We start from the raw sequence: 20,260 nt of genomic DNA, 5'->3' as shown, positions 1-20,260 counted from the left end.
GCAGTAAGTCTATGTGAGGGCTGGTCTTTTCCCACAGGAACAATTGATACCCCCCCATGATCGTCTGATAGTTGGTGATACGGAAGTTTAACGCTGAGGAGGTATAGGCCTTTCTACCCAGATGGTCTAGGCGTCTGCTCTCCTTATCAGAAGGGGTGGAGTGATGCCCTTGTCTTTGTCTAGACTGCATCTCCCTCGTGACAATGGAGGATGGGGAAGGATGCACCATCAGGAACTCTGCTGAGTCTGGCTTTACTCGATACGAGATTTTCTATCTTCTTGTGGACGGAGGAGTGGATGATGGCTTCTTCCAGACCGTTTTGGTGATGTCGGAGAGACCTTCCAGAATGGGGAAGGCAGCGATTCCTGGATGATCTGGATACAACCGGCTGAGGATCTTGTCCTTAGGCTTATTGTCTGATGCGGAGATGTTAATATCCAAAGCCTTAGCCATCCTGATCATCTGTTCCGTTCTTAGCTTGAGATCCTCTGAAGGAGACCACTGCCTCTGTGTCGCCTACTAACTCATCAGGGGAAGGTTCAAAGACGTCCTCTGACGTTCCTGCAGAGGTTCTTGTTTCTGAGTCCTCTGGATCCGACTCAACCCTAGGACTCCGTTGAGTCAGAGGAGTGAAGAGTGAGGGGAATTGTGGGGTCTCGAGTACTACAGGTTTGCCTTGGAGGGTGATCTGGCGATACTTGCAAAATCCAGTCCTTTACTAGCTCTGGAGAGATGGTAGGCTGAGTAGACAGGCTCTGAAGAAGTCGTGGAGTATTCCTCGGAGCAGGGGGGGTCGGATCCGAGGGAGTCGGATCCGAGAGGTTCGGATCCGACAGTAAGAGTGGGTCGTCTAATGGATCCAGTTCTACATCGGAGAAGCATTGGAGAGGTGAGCCCGAATGGAATGACGGGGTCCTCGGTACCGGGAGAGGCGCTTGTGTAAGGGGCCTCGGATCCGGGAGGGTATGCGTGGGGATAGCCGGTTTTGAGCTTGGGCGGCTGGATCCGGCGCACTTTTGCTTATGCTTCGTCTTGTGCTTGTGTTTCTTAGAGACGTGTGTCGGATCCGAGAGGGTAGTCGGATCCGAGAACCTTGGATCCAGGCCAGATCTGGGTGTCTGCAAAGCTGGAGCCGAGTGCACGGATTGTGTGCTCCTAGGAGATTTGGAGCTGGTCTCAGGGGAAGGAGCCATCAGGGCCTTCTTCCAGAGCTCCGCATTCAAGGGGTCTGCACGGGCGTTGCGAGCCTGGGTGGAAAAATGCTGACATATGCCACAAGCCGATACGTTATGCCCCTCGCCCAAGCAGATTAAGCATAGTTAGTGTTGGTGCGTGTGCGGTATCTTCGTAGCGCACTTGGGACACAGTTTAAACGGGGTCTTGGGGGCCATCCCGGGACTCAGCACGTGGCCGAGAGAACCGGGGAAACAGGATTTTCTCACTCTCCTCACCCGTAGTACGGTAGATCGAAGATCGGTAAAGGTCGGTGGGCTGGTTGGGAGGATCTCAGCGGCAGCCCCGTGTGGAAAAACTCACAAATCGAAAGTAGAATGACGAAGGAATTCTGAGGTCAGGCGAAAAAGCTCATTCTTGGACGTGGCAAAGAAGGAATTGAGGAGGATGGGGATGCCCCGCCCAGGAGCACGCGGTGGTTTCGGCGCCAAGCCGACCCACTGCTCAAGGGGAGGGGCATCCCCCTTAAAGGTCTAAGGCTAATAAAAGTTTCCGGCGGCAGGCCTGCGCGCAGGCGCAGTCCCACATGTGGGGCTGCACCGAAGACTGAACATGAATTATGATTAATTCAGACAACCCTTCCTCTGAAATCTTAAGATTTTTGAGCAATTCTTTTTAACGATCATTGCTGGTTTACATGTGCACCAGCCTTTAAATAACTGCTGCCACAAGGTGTTGCCACAATATGTTTATACAAATAATCCTGAACGTTTTTGTTCTGTGATCACTAAAAGGCATTCCTCATCTTATAAGTATTAACAAATGAAATTAGATGTGCCAGCAGGTTCCACTCACTTTCACAGAACTTTGTTACAGCATCTTCACTAACATCTTTTTGAAAAACTTGAGAAAGTTGTACTGAACTGCTCCAGATGTTGTTTGTGTACCACTGTTTTGATGGGCTCATTTACAGCATACTGTCTCAGCAGTTTCAGTCTCGGCTTGATAATCATTGCAAAAGCAAACCCTTTTTGGCAACAAGCCAGTGAAATATGTGGCTTCTGACAGCGAATGAAATCAACCCATTAACTGTGCAGCAGTATCCAGAGAAGAATGGGCATTCCAAAGCTTTCAAAAAACAAATATGTTGCAGATTTGTTTTGCTTTGCTTACATACAGTGATTGCAGGAATGAAGCAACCAATTAAAAAAAAAGACTTCCTTGCTTCCTCCAGTCAGTCAGTTCTGCAAGCACCTTGTAGCAGCATTTGATTTGTTTGTAGCATAGTACTCTACATTATACAAGGTTGATCATCATAACAGAAGATGAAGCTTGATGACTTTCTTTGATTTCTTGCACAATTACAGTCTAACTACTTCTATTCAAATACATATAATAAGCCATTTTGCCTTCTTTGTTTTGTTTTTATTAGGGGACTCCAAGCCATAAATAGCAACCTCTCTTTAGCAAATAAGGTACTCAATATAGAAATCTTGAAAATATGTAAATATAATCACAATTACCTTAGTGGGAAAATAGCGCTTGGTCTTAAATTGCTTAAGGAAAGAGGAGAGGAAAAATGTTGTAAAAAATAAAATGACAGACCAAAAAAGAACATCTGGGAAATACGGGCCATGATGACCACAAGCTGATCCATGAAACACACCCTGATAGATCCCGCATTCCTGTAAATCAAGCCATTTACAAAAACAAGTTAGATGTTAAATTTAGTCCTATTCAAGAAAGCAGATAACTTGTAGGTGTTCATCAAATATATTTTTGCTTTATTTTAATTTTACTTCATTTGTAACCCCTATTTCTCCCCAATAAGGACCGAAAGTGATTTACAAAGTTATCTCTTCCTCCATTTTAGGCTCTTAACAACAACCCTGCAAGGTAGGTTAGGCTGAGACTGTGTGACTGGCCCAAGGTGGCCCAGCCAGTCTCCGTGGCAGAATGGGGATACAAACCTGGGTCTCCCAGTTCCTAGTCCCACATTCTCACCATTACACTACACTAGTGTATACTAATGTGGTATACTTCCTGGATTCAAAAGATACAATCAGTCCTTAATAAGAAAAAGAAATCAAGCTCCTTTAAATTGCAGCTAGCTTAGCAAAACCAGGGAGACTGCCAGTTACTGTTAATGTCAGTAGTCTCAGAACTTCTTTCAATTACATCTGAATCTTTCAGTTACATCTTACATTGTACTGACCCTTTGATCCTGCTGTTTACATATAAAATTACAATAAAAGTTTTTTTTAATCTAACTAGCAAGAATCCACTTAACTGCATCTAGTCAATGAAAGCTAATGCTAGAATAGAAGTTCATTTGGGTTTTTGATGGTGCCATGTAAGACTCTTTTTAAAATTTTCTCAGCTCAAAGCCAATACAATAAAGGAAGTAATCTGGTTTTCTGTGAACCATCAACTGATACATTAATTTTCTTTTCTTTTTTTGGTATTGCAAATACTTTGGTTATAGATTCTACTCATAGATTCTATTTCACAATTATAATGAAAATGTGTACATGGAAAGCCATTGGGTTTTCTAAGAAATGATATTACATGACATAATGGAGAAAACATTTCTAAGGGCCTGCGTGAATGGACACTGAGCTCAAGAAAAAAGGTTTTTAAAAAAGCTTGCTTCTGAAAATATTGAAACAAATGTCTGAACCAGAAGATGGTGCATTTCAGACTCATTATTCAAATGAATACAATATTTTGCTTTTGGGGAATTATGGTTTATGTGCTGCAGGTTTCACAGACAGCCACTCAGAGTCTGCTAAGCTAACTTTCTGTTCCCGAAAAGCAGGAAGACAGACTGAAAGTAACTGGAACAAAAACACTGAAAAAGCATTTATATTCCTGTCTACAGTTCCATTGATACAAGACTTCAGCAACCTTTATTAGATCACCTACTTGAGAAAGGGAGGGAATTTGATAACTGCTTAAAAGCTAGTTAAATAAAAATGACAACTTTAGTCATCATACATCTCAGGTTGCCACAAAACAGGGGGTTGGATCCAGACAGCTTTCTTGCTGGTGAACAAGGGAGGAAAGGGTCCCTTTGATCATAAAAAATGCTAGTGCTGGGGATCATGGAACCAGCAGGCGGTCTGTAGTAAGGAGCGGAACTTGGCAAGACAGAGTGAAAAAACTGGTAGGATCCAACCCAGGAAATAAGACTCAAATGTGCCAAGTTATTTCAGACTTGATCTGTAGTTATTTTGAAATGTGATGTTCTATATTTTTACTCAAGGTACTCACTCTAACTGTAAGGTTAGCCCATGATATAGTATCTGCAGATTTGTTATGCTTTATCCATAGTTCCAGTGTTTCATTGCTGGGATTCGGTGGCTCTGAACACACACATCTGGCAAATTTAAAATTTAAGCATTTTAGTCACTGTTTTATCTTACCACTATGAACTTGAAATTCACTGACAATACTTCTGTGATTTTAAAAATGTCTGTTCTGACAAGTTTAAAGAGCAAGAAAAGGGCAACTGCATGCCACTGTGGCAGAAAACGATGTGCACATTTGCAGTGAAGAATACAGTTCAGCTGCAATGACAAATTGGTTTTAATAACCAAAGTCACCTAAGATCTTGTTTCTCCCTTAACAGTGGTAAATTAGAAGACAAAGGGATAAAAAAGGAAGGAAATATGAAGAAAAAGATAAATTGCATGAAGAACAGCACTAGCACATGTATCCTTACAAGACAATGTTTCTAATATTTAACACTGACAGAACGTACGTTTGAATACATGACAGAAAAGACTTCATTCATACTACACCACGGTATGAAGCATTTAGACCAAGCTAATGTCAGACAGGACCACTCTGGGCGAAAACGTACGGTCGCTTTAGCCTCCTTTATTCCCTGTTTCAGCCAGGATTCAGCCAGGATCAAACGCACATTGGGCAAAAAGCATGCATTCGATCCTGGCTGAAACAGGAAATAAAGGAGGCTAAAGCGATTATTGGTTTTTGCCCTCATCCAGATGAACTATTAGCTTACTCTAGAAGGATTTAGTATTCTTCATTAGTTTGAGTCAATATTTGGAAAATGCACAACAAACAGTACTAGAACTGCTTCTAGCATTCATTGTTGTGAAAGAAGTTATTTCCATCACATTCTCCTCCTCCTTCATGTAATGATTTTGTTAAGACCAACCAAAATAAAACAAAGAAATATATATCTTGAAATCTGGCACGTTGTTTTTATCATTTTGGGTGGTCCTGGTGAAAAGCCATTGTATGACTTCTCAGTTCTATATTTTTCTTTGGACCAACACAACATCTGCCTATGTTTACAAATAAAGCAATACTTACGAATATAGTGTCAGCCTATCCAAGTCATTGTGCATATTGAAAGCATACACTTCTCCCAAATGAAAAAGCTTTTCCAGTGCTTCATAGATAAATATTATGCAAATGAGAGCAGCAAAAGCTTCCTCAGTAAATCGAGTGATATAACACACAAGGCTGCTTGCATCAGTTGCTACTAACAGTATACATAAAAATGATGTCCACAGACCAATGCTGGTTCTTAGAGACAGGTAAGAAAGTTCGTAATCCCTGTTTAAAAAACAAATGTGGATTCAGAAACTTTAGACCTCAGGATGATAAGCCCTTCTTGATGACATGCCAGCTTCCCAAGTTTTTGATGGGCAAGCATGTGATCCCACCTACCCTGGGTGGCTGTACCTCATGGTTTTTCTGAAGAGTTGAGCTGATATTCAGATATTATTGCTAGAGTTTAAGGCTTTGTACTAAAGAGAAGGTTCCTAAATAGTTTTCTATCACTTGCAGATAAGACAGTTTCCAAGAAAAGCTCCTGCTCCAGTTTGTTCCAGAGTTTGGGCCGTGAAATTGTTGAGCTGGAGTAACCTAAACAATGTAACTATTTCCCTTGCTGTATGCATTCAACACTCCAGTAAACAATGAACCTATATTATCCCTTAACTAATAATTAGATAGCACTCCACATTACAATGTGTGTGTGTGTTAAGTGCTGTCAAGTCGCAGCTGACTTATGGCGACCCCAGCAAGGGGCTTTCAAGGCAAGTGAAAAGGAGGTGGTTTGCCATTGCCTTCCTCTGCAGAGTATTTCATGGTGGTTTCTTGTCCAAGTATTGACCCAGCTTAGCTTCCAAGATCTGACGAGATTGGGCTATACCATGCCACCTTCCCTCCCCCATATTACAACAGTCACCTTTATTGCCAAGAGACTTAAACAATATTTAAATCAGAAATTTTGTGAATGAAAACGTTTTTTAAAACCTTCAAACATAGACAAATGTATTAATTATGACATCTCAAGACACACTTCCAGAAAATGCACAAGCCTTTCCTTTAATATTTTATTTCTGAAATCTTTAATTATATAGTCCTTATGTTCTCATGCAAGGATCTAAAATGTTCTAACACAAGAGGCAACAAGCATTATACTAGCTATTATCCCTTTCAGATTCTTCAAAATACGGCAAGGAATCTCTCTGAACAAACATAACGAGCATGAATTTTTGAGAATAAAGATGCACTTACTTGCAAAATTTATATAATATTTTTTCAAATACTAAAACAGGTCCAGTGCTCCCCAATATTGTCAAAGGTTGCCCAGCAAACAGCGAATAGGCAACCCCAGTTAATGATGCTCCAAATAAAGATTCTATTGCACTCTGAGGGAAAAGAAAAACCTGTGATTCACTGAACATATGGTCACCATTTGCCGCTGTGTTTTTACAAATATTCCTTACATACTGACTTGCAAAGAGAACAACAGTAAACATTATTGGCTATAATACAATCTCAACCTAGAATTTTACATAATATGGTGAGAATTTGGCATGACTGACATGAAAGAACTAAAGTTATTCTAAAACCACGAGATCAAGTTATTCATTTGGGAATAATGAATGAACCTAACCCCCTAGAATACAACATCGAATTATAATAGGGAGAATCTGATAAAGGGCTTACTCCTGTGTGAAGAAGGGAATACTGCAACAAACTTTATCAAAACTGAATATAATGAGCTATGTTAATCTTGTACTAGTCAAACCATGACAACACAGAAGTGAACGTACAGGGATGATTTAATGTATAAGGAAATAAATGAACACGGAAATGAATGAAACAATTTATCATCCCACCTGGTAATAAATGTTCTCAATTACAATGTTCTGAAGTTGTATAGCTGTTTTCTTAACACCTTTTTAAATAGAGTATCCCAGGTTACCCGTGCATAAGAAACAGGAGGATTTAACTGAAGTTATATTAATTTTAAAAGATCAAAATTCAACCAAAGATAGCTTATTGAGCTGCAACTTTCCTTAACCCATGGAAAACTACTGAAAACCAATTAAGATAATTTCCAGGCAAGCACAATACTGCCTGACACAATCCACCATCTAAGGAAAACAGCTAAGTACCAACATAAGAGGTATGCGAAAGGGGAATCGTAACCAGTTGTATGTCATGATCTATACGCAACATAGACAGCACATAGGATTAACCCGGTCTTTCGAACGTTAACCATAAACTAATCAATGCAGGCAGGATGACAAGGGCAGGAGCACTCCCGAGGTTATCACCTCTGGAGGTGAATGGAACTGGTGTGAACACAAGTGTGTACCTTACAAGCCAGTAACTGAGTATGAACACACGTGTGTAGTAACTAATATATTCATTGTTGCACACCAAGCAAATGAAGGCAGCTAAAAGAAAGAAGGCATGTTTGTATTTTAGCACAAGAGGTACACATTTTTCAACCAATTGTGTGACAACACTCAGACAACTACTTCAACACAAACAAGTGTTGCTGATTTACAAGGCTACTTTATAATTCTGAAAAGAGGTTCTCCACAGGTATTGTTTTGGAAATTGGGGTGGTAGGCCAATCAAACAAACATTAAAATATATAAACACTCAAGTACAATAAAGCTAAATAAACTTTGCCTGGAAAAAAATAAGTCTGGTAAATGAGCAGTATTGCTAAAGCATGAAAAAAATAAAGATCTGTTCTTAAAAGCAATTAACATTTTCTGTACAAATGCAATATGTTAAAAACAGACATTTATACTTTCTTCTCAGAAGGATAGATTAACATCTTGAGAAAAAAATACTCTAAATTTTCAAACAGTTATATAAGTAGAGTATCCCTTATCCAGACATCTCATATCCAGATTGATCCGAAAACTGGACCCTTCAAGTCGGCATGTAGGCAGATCTGTGCTGCCTGCTTTCAATGTTTCCTCTCACCTAAAAAAAGGAAAATACAGTGTACTCCACCATCATAGGTGGAGACTGAAAGCCTGCCGTTGTTAGTTTGTTTGTTGTTGCTCTTCTTTAGCAGCTGATAACAGATATTCTGGTGAAAAAGTTACCCCTTTGCTTTCTGATGGTTCAATGTACACAAAATTATTAAAAATATTGTTTAAAATTACATTTAGGCTATGTGTATAAAGTGTATATAAAACAAATGAATTTGGGTCTCTTGCCCAAGATATCTCATTATGTACATGCAAAAATTCCAAACTATTCCAATATACAGGAAAATCCGAAATACAGACCACTTCTGGTCCCAAGCGGTCCGGATAAGGGATACTCAACCTGTATTACAATATTGAAGCACTGACCTTAGGCAATACCACAGACAACTACTTCCATTTCTATTAATCTTAAAGCCCTACTAGGTCACCTGCCATAGAAGCTGTTGCATTTTGAATTATAATTAGATGACAAAATGATTAAAGTTTACAATGAATTTTTTCTTCTGAAGATTTGCTGCATTTTAATGCAAAACTAGAGTGGGACACTTAGTGAAAAAAAATATTTCCGAGCATATGAAATGTTAGAGGATCAAGCTTTAAACTTGATGATTGTCAGGATTGGGTCAATCAGGACAATTATTTATTCTTGTAGGGGAAACCATTTCAGAGACCAGCAAATTGGAATGCAGAAGGGGTAATGGAGGGGAGTGGTTAACTCTTTCCCCAAATTTTTTTCTGCGGCAGTCTCTTACCCCGAAGCTATCAGCCCTGCCAGCAGGAAAATAACCATCTGAAATGTCAAAGATATAAAGAAAGTGGCCAGGGAGGGGGTCTGAAGTAGAAAAGTAGTAGGCGAAGAAAGGTTTCAGGCCCCTTCCCTACCATGTTTCCCAGTTCCAAACCATTTCTTAACACAAGCACAGTCTGTTTGATTCCATGAGTGTGCATGTATAATATTCAGTACCAGCCCTAGCAAAACTTTATTTTCACTTTCCTTCACAGACCTACTACCCTACAAAGCAATATGAACCATCAGTCTTGAGTAGAAATCAAGGCAGTGTACTCAGATGCCTGTTAAAGGCCTTTTTAATATATAAAGACAAAGCATGCTAGCTATCTCTCAATTCATGGAACAGTTCATTAAGACAGGATCATTTTTACCTTAACTGTGCATCTTCTCCTGCTCACACATACATATTCTTCATGTTTTCCACAGCAGTTAATAATTGAGGAACATCTACTATGGGGCTAATCAAATGCTGTGGGCTAAAAGTTTTCAAATAAAGGTAGAAAAATAAAGGAGACAAATGAACACAGTCACTTGCCTCAGGAAATCTAAAAGCCTGGCTACTACCATTCTTTGTACTCACTATTCTGCCTTCTGTAGCTTCTCCAAGGAGCCCTCCAAAAGTGATTACAGGAGACATACAGGCACAGTATAGGAAAAGAATCGAGGCCAGGCACTGCAGACTTAATGCATCCTTGAAGTCACTCAAGAAAAAAGGTGCTTTCCTTTTGATGTCAAGTATCAAACCACCAAAAAGCCTAAATAGGTGAGATGAAACTCGTCAAACTGTACACTAAAGGACTCCAGAATGCTTAAAACTATGGGAGAAGCAAGACTGTCAGTGCTGATTTTCAGCATAAATTAGCCTTTTTATTATACTCCAAACGTATTCATAACACAGACTACAAAAAGTATATCAATTCATTTAGTCGGTTTCAGTACTAAAGTGAACTCTGTTGGGGTTTTTTTTTTTTAAATGCCAGCATGTATTGTGCATATAATGGGCTAGACACTGAAAAAAAGCCTGTCAATTTATACTAATGTCATCCATATCCCATAATGCAATAAACATAACAAAATATTTTGTATCTAGCCTCAGCTCCATATAAGGAAGGCTCCATATATTTCCTATAAAAAGGGACTAAAGTCAACCTTATGAAAACTGCATAATGTGAGCCCACATTTGCATCCTGGATATTTTTCAGGTTCAGGTGTGGTCTTGGCTCTATATCCAGTCTGTGTGCATACTCTGTACTAGAGAACTCAAAAGTTCTGTAATCTTGGATAAATTAAGCCAGTACATTAAGTTTACTCAGGTACTTAATTGTCTTAAAGTAAGTTTGCCCCCATAATTTATTTTGGTTCTGGCAGTAATGGAGAGAAGCACTGAAATGCTCCTGTGCCAACCTCTTGGAACTCATATTCTGCCCCATCTCTGAATTCAGAAACATCAGCATTACTTGCACAGTAAATTCATCAAAAACTTCCTGCAAATGAAAAAGTGTAATATCCTGAATTCTGCACTTGCATGGTGGTTGTACTGATCTGTTAAATATTGCATAGCACTGAGTTATGTTGAGAAACTCAAAAGTACTGTATTTTTCGCTCAATGAGACACGCTTTTTTCCTCAAAAGTGAGGGGAAATATCTGTGCGTCTTATGGAGTGAATGCCGGCTGGGCACGTGCGCGTTGGGACGGCACAAGCCGGCGTTCCCCGACAGCCAGCTGGGAGGCGGGCAGGGCCGCACAGAGCAGTGTGTGTGCGCGAGCCGGCGTTCCCCGCCCCGACGGCCAGCTGGGAGGCGGGTGGGGCGCACAGAGTTGGCTGGGCATGTGCGCCGGCTTGCACCGTCCCGACGCGCATGCGCCCAGCCAGCTGTGTGGCCCCGCCCGTCTTCCAGCTGGCCGTCGGGGCGGGGAACGCCGGCTCGCGCTGTCCCAACACGCGCTCGCGGCTCTGTGCGGCCCCACCCGCCTCCCAGCTGGCCGTCGGGGCAGGGAACGCTGGCTCACGCTGTCCCAACGCGCACGCGCCCAGCCGGCATTCACTCCATAAGACAAGTTTTTAGAGGAGGAAAACAAGATTTTTTCTTGTTTTCCTCCTCTAAAAACGAGGTGCGTCTTATGGTCAGGTGCGTCCTATGGAGCGAAAAATACGGTATTTACCAAAAATGTCAACAAGCTGCAACTGTTTGAAACACTATTTTTAAAAATATTTTTTTAAAAAAATCATCATCTAGGAAGGAAGCCAGTTTTACTCAATACCTATTATATGGGAAATATGCCAAGATATATTTTGATACTTATAAGCTTAAGGGAATAAATCTGGGCTATTATTTTCATTTACTTAAATTTGTACATGAGGAAAGAGTCCTTTGTTTTGTGGGAAATCAACTAATTTTATAAGTCTTCCATTCTCCAAACATGTCCTTTTAATGTTTACCAAATATTAGCATATCTCAATTTACATATCTATCAGGAGCTTTGGTTTAGGGCCTTTGCAGAATGCAACTTAGCCAAGAAAATTGTCTTTGAAGGCCATTTTTGCCTTCCTAAAAGGTTTTGAACATATAGACACTCCTCCAAATAAATTTTAAATAGAGAAGGAAGTGTTTTAATTTTAGGAAATATTTTAAAATATCTAGCCCATTATAGAGAACTTCCAGTTTTAAGTTATTGTTCTGATCACAATGTGTCTTTTAAATATTTTGGAAACTGGTTCAATTTAAAACAATTCGGAGTTAATCAAAGCATTGTAATACACTATATTGTTCCCCAACAGAGCCAAACAGGCCACCAAATTAGATGACAAAGATTTAAGGTAATATGTTTCTCACTGATGTAAGTTTTTAGCATGACAATATGCAAATTTCTATAGCCGTAATTGTCCCTTTGACATTATTAACAGTTAAGAAAACACAACACACCTTCCAGTCCTTTGTAATTCAGGTCCAGCATGATGGGCTTCTTCTTTGAGAGGCTCCCCAGGAGTAGCAGCTCCATTTGGAAATTTAGGTATCTTCCTTTTTTCCTGAATGAAGGAATGTCATTAATGTGTTGGTGTTGCGTGAATGTTACATGAAAATAGTAAGGATCATTTCATGCTTTTCTTCAGCCATCTAAGAGTTCTAGAGGCTCAGCTTGACATTTTCTTGCAAGCAAAAAAAAGCTTTTTTTTAGGCCATCATGAACTTAAATAAAATTTTAACTGACTAATTATACCCAGCAACAAACATAGCTCTGAAAGAAAAAAATGGTACCTTATATGCCAACAGCATGGTTGGGCGCCATTTGAAACTTTGTAATTTTGTGTTTTAATTGGGATTTTAATGTTTTAAATTTAGATTCTTATTGTTGGTGTAGTGATGTTTTTATATGATCTTACCCGCTCTGAGCCAGCTTCGGCCGGGGAGGGTGGGTTATAAATCACAAAATAAATAAAATAAACAATGGTATCTTATATGTCAACAACAATGGTACCTTATATGTCAACAACAGAACTAGAACTCCAATCAAAAGTAGAGAGAGAAGCTCCCAGACAGTAAAGAGCGTCAACTTTCTTTTTTAATTAAAAATTTAAAAACAGAGCCAACTTTCTGCTTAGAACGAAGCATCACTCCTCTAAGGGCCAAATGAAGTTCTTCCATGAGCCTGGTCTGCTCCTGTGCTCCTCTGGTCAGATGGCAGCTGCTGAAATGAAGTTTCCAAGCACTGCAGGCAATCAATTTTGATTGAGACCATGGTGTGGGGGGGTAGGAGGGACTTCAGCCTCCCCCTCCAGCACCATTTTCCCAACCTGAAATGGTCCCTGGGGACATTATTTGCTCTGTTGGGAGGTTGCATGTGCAGTAATCAGTAGAGTATACATATTGGCACCTAACAATATACAGCATGCCACTAGATGGTAGTTATCTGTGTGCATCTGAATTTGTCAAGACACATGCTTTCATGTATTGTCTGAAAGTTCATGATACAGAGATCTCACTGAAGCTGAGCAGATAGATCACGATGGGTAGCCGTGTTGGTCTGTCTGTAGCAGAAGAAAAGAGCAAGAGTCCAGTAGCACCTTAAAGACGTAAAGAAATTTCTGGCAGGGTATGAGCTTTTGTGACTCAGAGGTAGTCTCTGCTGAAGAAGTTCTTACCTGAGCTTTCGTGAGTCACAGATACCTTCAGGTACCTGAAGAAGTGAACTATGACTCATGAAAGCTCATACCCTGCCAGAAATTCTGTTAGTCTTTATGAAGCTAAGCAGGTCTGTCTTTGGTCAGTGCCTAGATTGGAGACTACTTGGATAACAAATCAAAACATTCCCACACATACATTGTGATAACCGGCATCACAGAAGCACTAGTGCATGAAAATTTTCAACTAAAATTTACATCAATTTAGATAATCTGCCTGTAAGTAAACTCTACACTCTAGCTATGGTCAGATATGTTACAATCACACAAAAGCATGGAAATACAGTAGAACACAGAACTGACTATGGAATTAATTTACCAATAAATAGCTTTTACGTAGTTTTCTAGCCCTTTTATTTGTGAAAATAGATACTTGTGAAAGTGTATGCAAAATGCCTGAAGAAATCTCAAAAGCTGGAGGAGCTACACAGCTCTCCTATGGCCTTCTACACCATTATAGAATTTTAAAGGTGGTCTCTGTTGAGCAAGTTCTTACCTGAGAAGGAACACTTTTAGGTGGTTCAATTCGTATAGATGGATCCCACTCTCCTGGGGGCAAAACAGTCACTTGATCTAAAAACTCATCAATTCCAGATAGCAGATCATTTCGGTCTTTAGCTTTATAAGCAACATCATGGAAAACCTTCATAAACACACATACATACACATTTACATTTGATTTCTTGAATTGACAACTCTAGCCTCACATATTGCAGAATAATGACTGGTATTTTCAAGGCTCAAATTAATGAAGATGTTTTATATATAAAATACTCTAATGCCCATCTCTTTAAAGTGCTAAAAATGTGTGTTTAAATTGCAGTTATGTGTACAGGGAAGCATTCATATGCACAATTACAGAATTACCACACCTATGGTATTTTTAAAATTAGTAAACTATACCTGTCAAAATTTTGGAAAACTGGAGGGAGGTAAGGGAAGAAATAGTGGAATACCTAAGTGCATGTGGAGAAGGTAAGAAAGGAATAACAAAGACTACATCTGAAGGCAATATGGCCTTCACTGAAGAATCTTCTAGAGCCGTGTTGGCGAACCTATGGCACGCGTACTGGACTTGGCACGCGGAGCCATCTCTGTGGGCACGCCGGCAGCGCCCTCCCCCTCCGACTCCCTGCCACCCAACTGGCCAGTGGGGGCTTGAAGCGCTTCCCGTCCCTTCCACCTTCCCCGAACTTCCAAGGGCCCTCCCGGTTTCCAGCCCCGCCCCTTTCCTCTCTGGCGGGTGGTCTGGTCAGGGGGCCCATCTGGGGCCCGTCTTCCAGCCGGCCGGCCCGATAGCTACCTCCCCCCAGGGCCTCCTCTAGACCACCCCACTTTGGCTCCCCTCTCCCTTGTTGTAAAGGCCGCCTGGTGCTGGAGCCTTCAGCGTCTGCGCACCGGCCCGCTGGGGTGTTGCCCTGCCCCAGGTCGCTCCTGGCCTCGCCTCTCAGCCCCGGCATGCTGGCCGGGAGAATGCCTTTCCGGCCCTCCCTCCTGTCGGGGAGGGCTGTCGGGGGCCCCGTCGCTCGCCCCTCCCTGCTCGGCCCGGCACTGCAGCTTGGCTCCGTCCACACCGCGCTCCTGCTGCGCTGCCTGTTCCCCAGGCTCGGAGGTAAGTGGGGTGCGGGGCCCGTCAGTGTCCGCCCGGGGCAGTCCTGGGTCGGGTCTTGAGGGAAGGTAGGAAGGAGCCCAGGCGGCGGCGAGGAGGAGGTGGTCTTGGATTTGCCACTCAGATGCACATTTTCCCCATCCAGATTCTCAAAACTCTGCATGGGGGGTTATTGGCCATTTATGAATGGGAGGTTTTGCCTTGGACTTGCCACTCAGATGCACAACTCAACAATAAGCCCCCCTGCAGAGTTTTGAGAATGCAGATGGGGAAAATATACAGTGTTTGTCAGTCACTGTCATGATTCAATTTTATTGATGCCTTACTTACTTTTTTCCCTCCTCAGAGGCCATGTCTACCCACTGGCTTTCTTGGCGGTAGACCTGGACTCCGAGGAGGGGAAAAAAGTCCCCCCTTCAGAGGCCAGGTCTACCAATTGGCTTCTATGGGCCCCCGGAGGCCAGGTCTACTGCCAAGAAAGCCAATGGGTAGACCTGGCCTCCCAATGGGACTCAGCCGGAGGCCAGGTCTACCAATAGGCTTTTATGGCTGTAGACCAGGCCTCCCGGCGAGGACTCCGGATGGGGAGGGGGAAATGGCAGGGACTTACAATTTAATTTTTATCAATAAATAAGATCATTATTAAGTATGATATCAAGTTTTATTCAGTGTACCTACCTATAGTTTAAGTTTAAGAAACTTGGCTCTCAAAAGAAATCTCAATCACTGTACTGTTGATATTTGGCTCTGTTGACTAATGAGTCTGCTGACCACTGGCCTAGGGCTGTGCCGTGTTGCTGTGGTGTGCATTGGCACTCGGCAATAAATAAGTGGGTTTTGGGTTGCAGTTTGGGCACTCGGTCTCTAAAAGGTTCGCCATCACTGTTCTAGAGCAATGCTTCAATTGACAACAGACTTGAAGGCATAAGGACAAGATTTCCAGAGTGCCTTCAATGAAAGGTTCCAGGAAAAGGTCTCTATATAACCACAGTCTAACAGTCTACATTAGTAAAGTATTTTAATATTTTATTCCTGCAATTATTGTGCCAATGTTGTTGGTCTTAAAGAGATACAATATGATCACAATTGCCGAAACCAGTAAGCCGCTGTTTTGCTATACTAGTAGGCAATAACTTTTTATTGCTTTATATTAGCTCATACAATACTAAAATTTTACTCACTAGGAGACTATTAGCCTCTTACTGGGGCATCTCATTTCAGATAAAAGCCCACCACTATGCAAATAACAGCATCTCAGAGAATCTCTATTATGTAACACCAATCAATATTAGAGCAATATAATATTTATGACAGGTGTCCTCAATGTGGCACCCAAGGGCACCACCACCACCTTTCCTGGTGCCACCAAGAGTTTTTAGAAAGTGGGCAGGATCAGATGGGGCTTTTTCCCAGCAGGGCTTTTGACTGGCCACTAGAAATCTGATTGTGCACATTTTTAAAAAAGTTGTTTCTGCAGCAACTGCCACCACTACATAAGGTTCTTCTCCACGTAATTGCTGTGTATATACAATAAAATATTTTTAAGCAATATGTTCATGTTAAAAGGCATCTTGGTTAAACAGAGTTTCTGTCTGAAATGTTGAAGAGTTCCTGTAAGAGTTATGCATGACCTCATTCCCTGACATTTTGTGGTTGGCTCCACTTTTTGTGGCAACCATTTTGCAGCTGGCGCCACCTCCTATAGCCATCATTTTGTAGTGCGCCCACCACCCTATGTCAGAACTCTAAAGGTGCCTGCAGGCTTAAAAGGGTTGGGAACCCCTGATTTATGACATTAAATAGCTTCAGAAATTTATCTAAAATTGTTTTATAGAAACTGAAATTAAAGGACTATGACAGAAATTAAAAAAAAAATTCTGGCACACTGCTGCAAGGGATATTAATTGGAACACATTGAAGCATTTCTTAGTATGGCCATAATTGCTACAAAGCTGATGCTGTTATTTACAACATAAACCTGCTTCCCTTAATAGTTAACATTCCTGAGAGCTGTATGTGTTATACACACAGCTTCTGTGAGCTTGAGGCTATTTCTAAAGCAATATTTGTGGAACCATATCAAACATTACACTATAACATTTCAGGCGTTGTGTGTTCCTATCAATCACTATATAATAATTCTATTTGAACACAGCACCCATTCAGATAAATGACCATTTTAATGGATACCAAATGCCTAGTACTCACATCATCTGTCATAAGCGTTGCTATTGATCGACCAATTTCATGGTATTGAGGTGCTTTGCCTGCTGGACCCAATAAAATAAAAAGGAATCTGTAGAAGAAACAGGCTACATGAAATCAGATATTCATCTAATTAAGCAAGAGGTTATATTGAGTAAATATTTTAATTTGGAGGGTCTACTAGTCAAGTTGTGTATATAGCAATTAGAACCTATAGACATTTAGAAAAAGCAAGGAAAAAATAATAACTTGTATTTGGATCAGGGAATATTTTCAAATGAACATGTTACACATAGAAAGACATATGTGTTACTTCAAACAGTTAACTTAGGCTAGCGAGAGATGCTAAACGCAACAAAAAAAGGTTCTTTTCCTATGTACAGAGTAAGAGTAAGAACAAGGACAAGATAAGCCCATTGCATGGACCGGAAAGTGAAATTGTAACAGGAGATGAAGAGAGGGCAGAATTCCTTAATTCCTACTTTTCCTCAGTTTTTTCTCATGAGGGAAGTGGTGCTCAGCATGGCATAAATGGAACATGTGATGAGGGAAGGGATTTGCAGCCTAGAATTGGCATTGGGGTAGTGCACAAACATCTGGTTTCTTTAAATGAAACAAAATCCTCTGGGCCAGATGAATTGCACCCAAGGGTACTCAAAGAACTTGCAGATGTAATTTTGGAACCTCTGTCCATTATTTTTGAAAAGTCTTAGCAAATAGGTGAGGTGCCAGAAGATTGGAGGCGGGCAAATGTTGTCCCCATCTTCAAGAAGGGGAAAAAGGAGGATCCAGGTAACCCATCAGCTTGACTTCTATACCAGGAAAAGTGTTCGAACAAATCATCAAATAGTCCGTCCTTGAGCATTTAGGAAGGATGGATCTGATCACTAAGAGCCAGCATGGGTTTCTCAAGAATAAGTCATGTCAGACTAATCTTATCTCCTTTTTTGAGAAAGTTACTACCTTGCTGGATCAGGGGAATGCTGTAGACATAGTTTATCTAGATTTCAGTAAGGCTTTTGATAAGGTTCCACATATATTCTAGTTGACAAATTGGGAAAATGTGGGTTAGATCCTATTATTGTTAGATGGATCTGCAACTGGTTGACAGATCGTAACCAAAGAGTCCTAGTTAATGGTTCCTCGTCCACTTGGAGAGAAGTGACTAGTGGAGTACCTCAGGGATTTGTGCTGGGCCCTGTGTTGTTCAACATCTTTATACATTATTTGGATGAAGGTATAGAGGGGATGCTTATTAAATTTGCAGATGATACTAAATTGGGAGGGGAGCAAATATGGTAGAAGACAGAGCCAAGATGCAGGATGATCTTGACAGGATGGAGAAATGGACTAGAACTAATAAAATGCACTTCAACAAAGACAAATGTAAAGTTCTGCATTTAGGTAGGAAAAATCAAATGCATAATTATAGGATGGGGGAGACTTGTTTGAGCAGTAGCATGTGTGAAAAGGATCTTGGGGTCTTAGTAGACCAAACACTGAACATGAGTCAGCAGTGTGATACTGTAATTAAAAAGGCAAAGGCAGACTTGGGCTGCATCAACAGAAGTATAGTGTCCATGCGAAGTGATGGTATTGCTTTACTCCGCTCTGGTTAGACCTCAACTAGAGTACTGTGTTCAGTTTTGGGCACCACAACTTAAGAAAGATGTAGACAAGCTGGAACGTGTCCAGAGGAGGGCAACAAAGATGGTGAGGGGTCTGGAGACCAAGTCCTATGAGGAAAGGTTGAAGGAGCTGGGTATGTTTAGCCTGAACAGGAGAAGACTGAGAGGGGATATGATAACCATGTTCAAGTACTTGAAGGGCTGTCATATAGAGGAGGGTGCCGAGCTGTTTTCTGTTGCTCAAGAAGGTCGGACCAGAACCAATGGGTTGAAATTAAATCAAAAGAGTTTCCGTCTAGACATTAGGAAGAATTTTCTAACAGAGCGGTTCCTCAATGGAAGAGGCTTCCTCGGGAGGTGGTAAGCTCTCCTTCCCTGGAGGTTTTTAAGAAGAGGTTAGATGGCCATCTGTCAGCAATGCTGATTCTGTGACCTTAGGCAGATGATGAGAGGGAGGGCATCTTGGCCATCTTCTGGTCACTAGGGGTGTGGAGGGGGGAGGTAGTTGTGAATTTCCTGCATTGTGCAGGGGGTTGGACTTGATGGCCCTGGTGGTCCCTTCCAACTCTATAAGTCTATGATTCTAACTTCATTCACTTATACAGGGCTCCTGCTCTAAGCAAACTTTGCCAAAGTTTTACTACAAGTGGGCAATTAAAATTGGCAGTTAAATACTGTGAGTAAGCACATAAATGAAGAACCATCCAGCACTCTGAATGGTTCTTCATCTATGGGTCAGTGAATTATAGGAAATTAAGATTTTCCCTTTATCTTAAAAAAAATAGATAAAATGTCTACCTTATAGATTCTGGATAATTAAGATGCAAAATAGACAGAGATACAAATTCCTTCCTTGATAGATTAAAAAAAACGTGCTGACTGTGAGAAAATACAAGATGACATTTGAATATGTTTTTCCTTACCGAGTAGGAACAGGAACCTCTGTAAGGCCTGAGAGAAGCACAGCGGGCGACAGCCTCACAAAAGCAATAATAGGTCTCTCCAAAAAATCCACTTCTCCCACCAACACATTTGATGCCTCTGCACCCATGGGGATCTTCCTCATGAAATTCATGTCTACCTATCAAAAAGGAATAAGTAAAACTGCATCTTAGTTTAATATGTTGATGTTAGTTGATTCTTAAAACTAATATTCAATTATATTCAATTACCGTATATATATTCAATTATAACAGAACACATCAGGTTGCTAAAGAGACACATTAAGACATTGTGGTTTTTATTATCATCGTAAATAGCTTGCTATTTTAGTCTATAAAATATTTAAACTACCTAATTAGTTTTCTAGAGTTACTTCTTGGGACAGAAACAGTTTAACATTCATAAACATCAACAAACTTAACTAAAACGTCAGTGTAATTATATACAG

General features: G+C 41.0%; 1 protein-coding gene across 1 annotated transcript in view; it reads right to left on the bottom strand.

Annotated features, from left to right (window-relative positions):
- SLC4A7 (solute carrier family 4 member 7) overlaps positions 1-20,260 on the bottom strand; it is a 98,271-nt gene that overhangs the window by 20,070 nt on the left and 57,941 nt on the right. The window contains exons 10-18 of the mRNA XM_056857990.1: positions 19,794-19,951; positions 17,246-17,333; positions 13,925-14,071; positions 12,173-12,276; positions 9,828-10,002; positions 6,731-6,864; positions 5,516-5,761; positions 4,448-4,553; positions 2,698-2,859 (exon numbers count right to left, since the gene is read on the bottom strand). Coding sequence (XP_056713968.1) covers positions 2,698-2,859; positions 4,448-4,553; positions 5,516-5,761; positions 6,731-6,864; positions 9,828-10,002; positions 12,173-12,276; positions 13,925-14,071; positions 17,246-17,333; positions 19,794-19,951 — 1,320 coding nt within the window. The remainder of the gene's footprint in view (positions 1-2,697; positions 2,860-4,447; positions 4,554-5,515; positions 5,762-6,730; positions 6,865-9,827; positions 10,003-12,172; positions 12,277-13,924; positions 14,072-17,245; positions 17,334-19,793; positions 19,952-20,260) is intronic.

Source organism: Euleptes europaea, chromosome 11 (genome assembly GCF_029931775.1).
Source record: "Euleptes europaea isolate rEulEur1 chromosome 11, rEulEur1.hap1, whole genome shotgun sequence".
Lineage (NCBI taxonomy): Eukaryota > Metazoa > Chordata > Lepidosauria > Squamata > Sphaerodactylidae > Euleptes > Euleptes europaea.
Note: the sequence above shows the minus strand (reverse complement) of the source record. Positions and strands in the feature narration are given on the sequence as shown.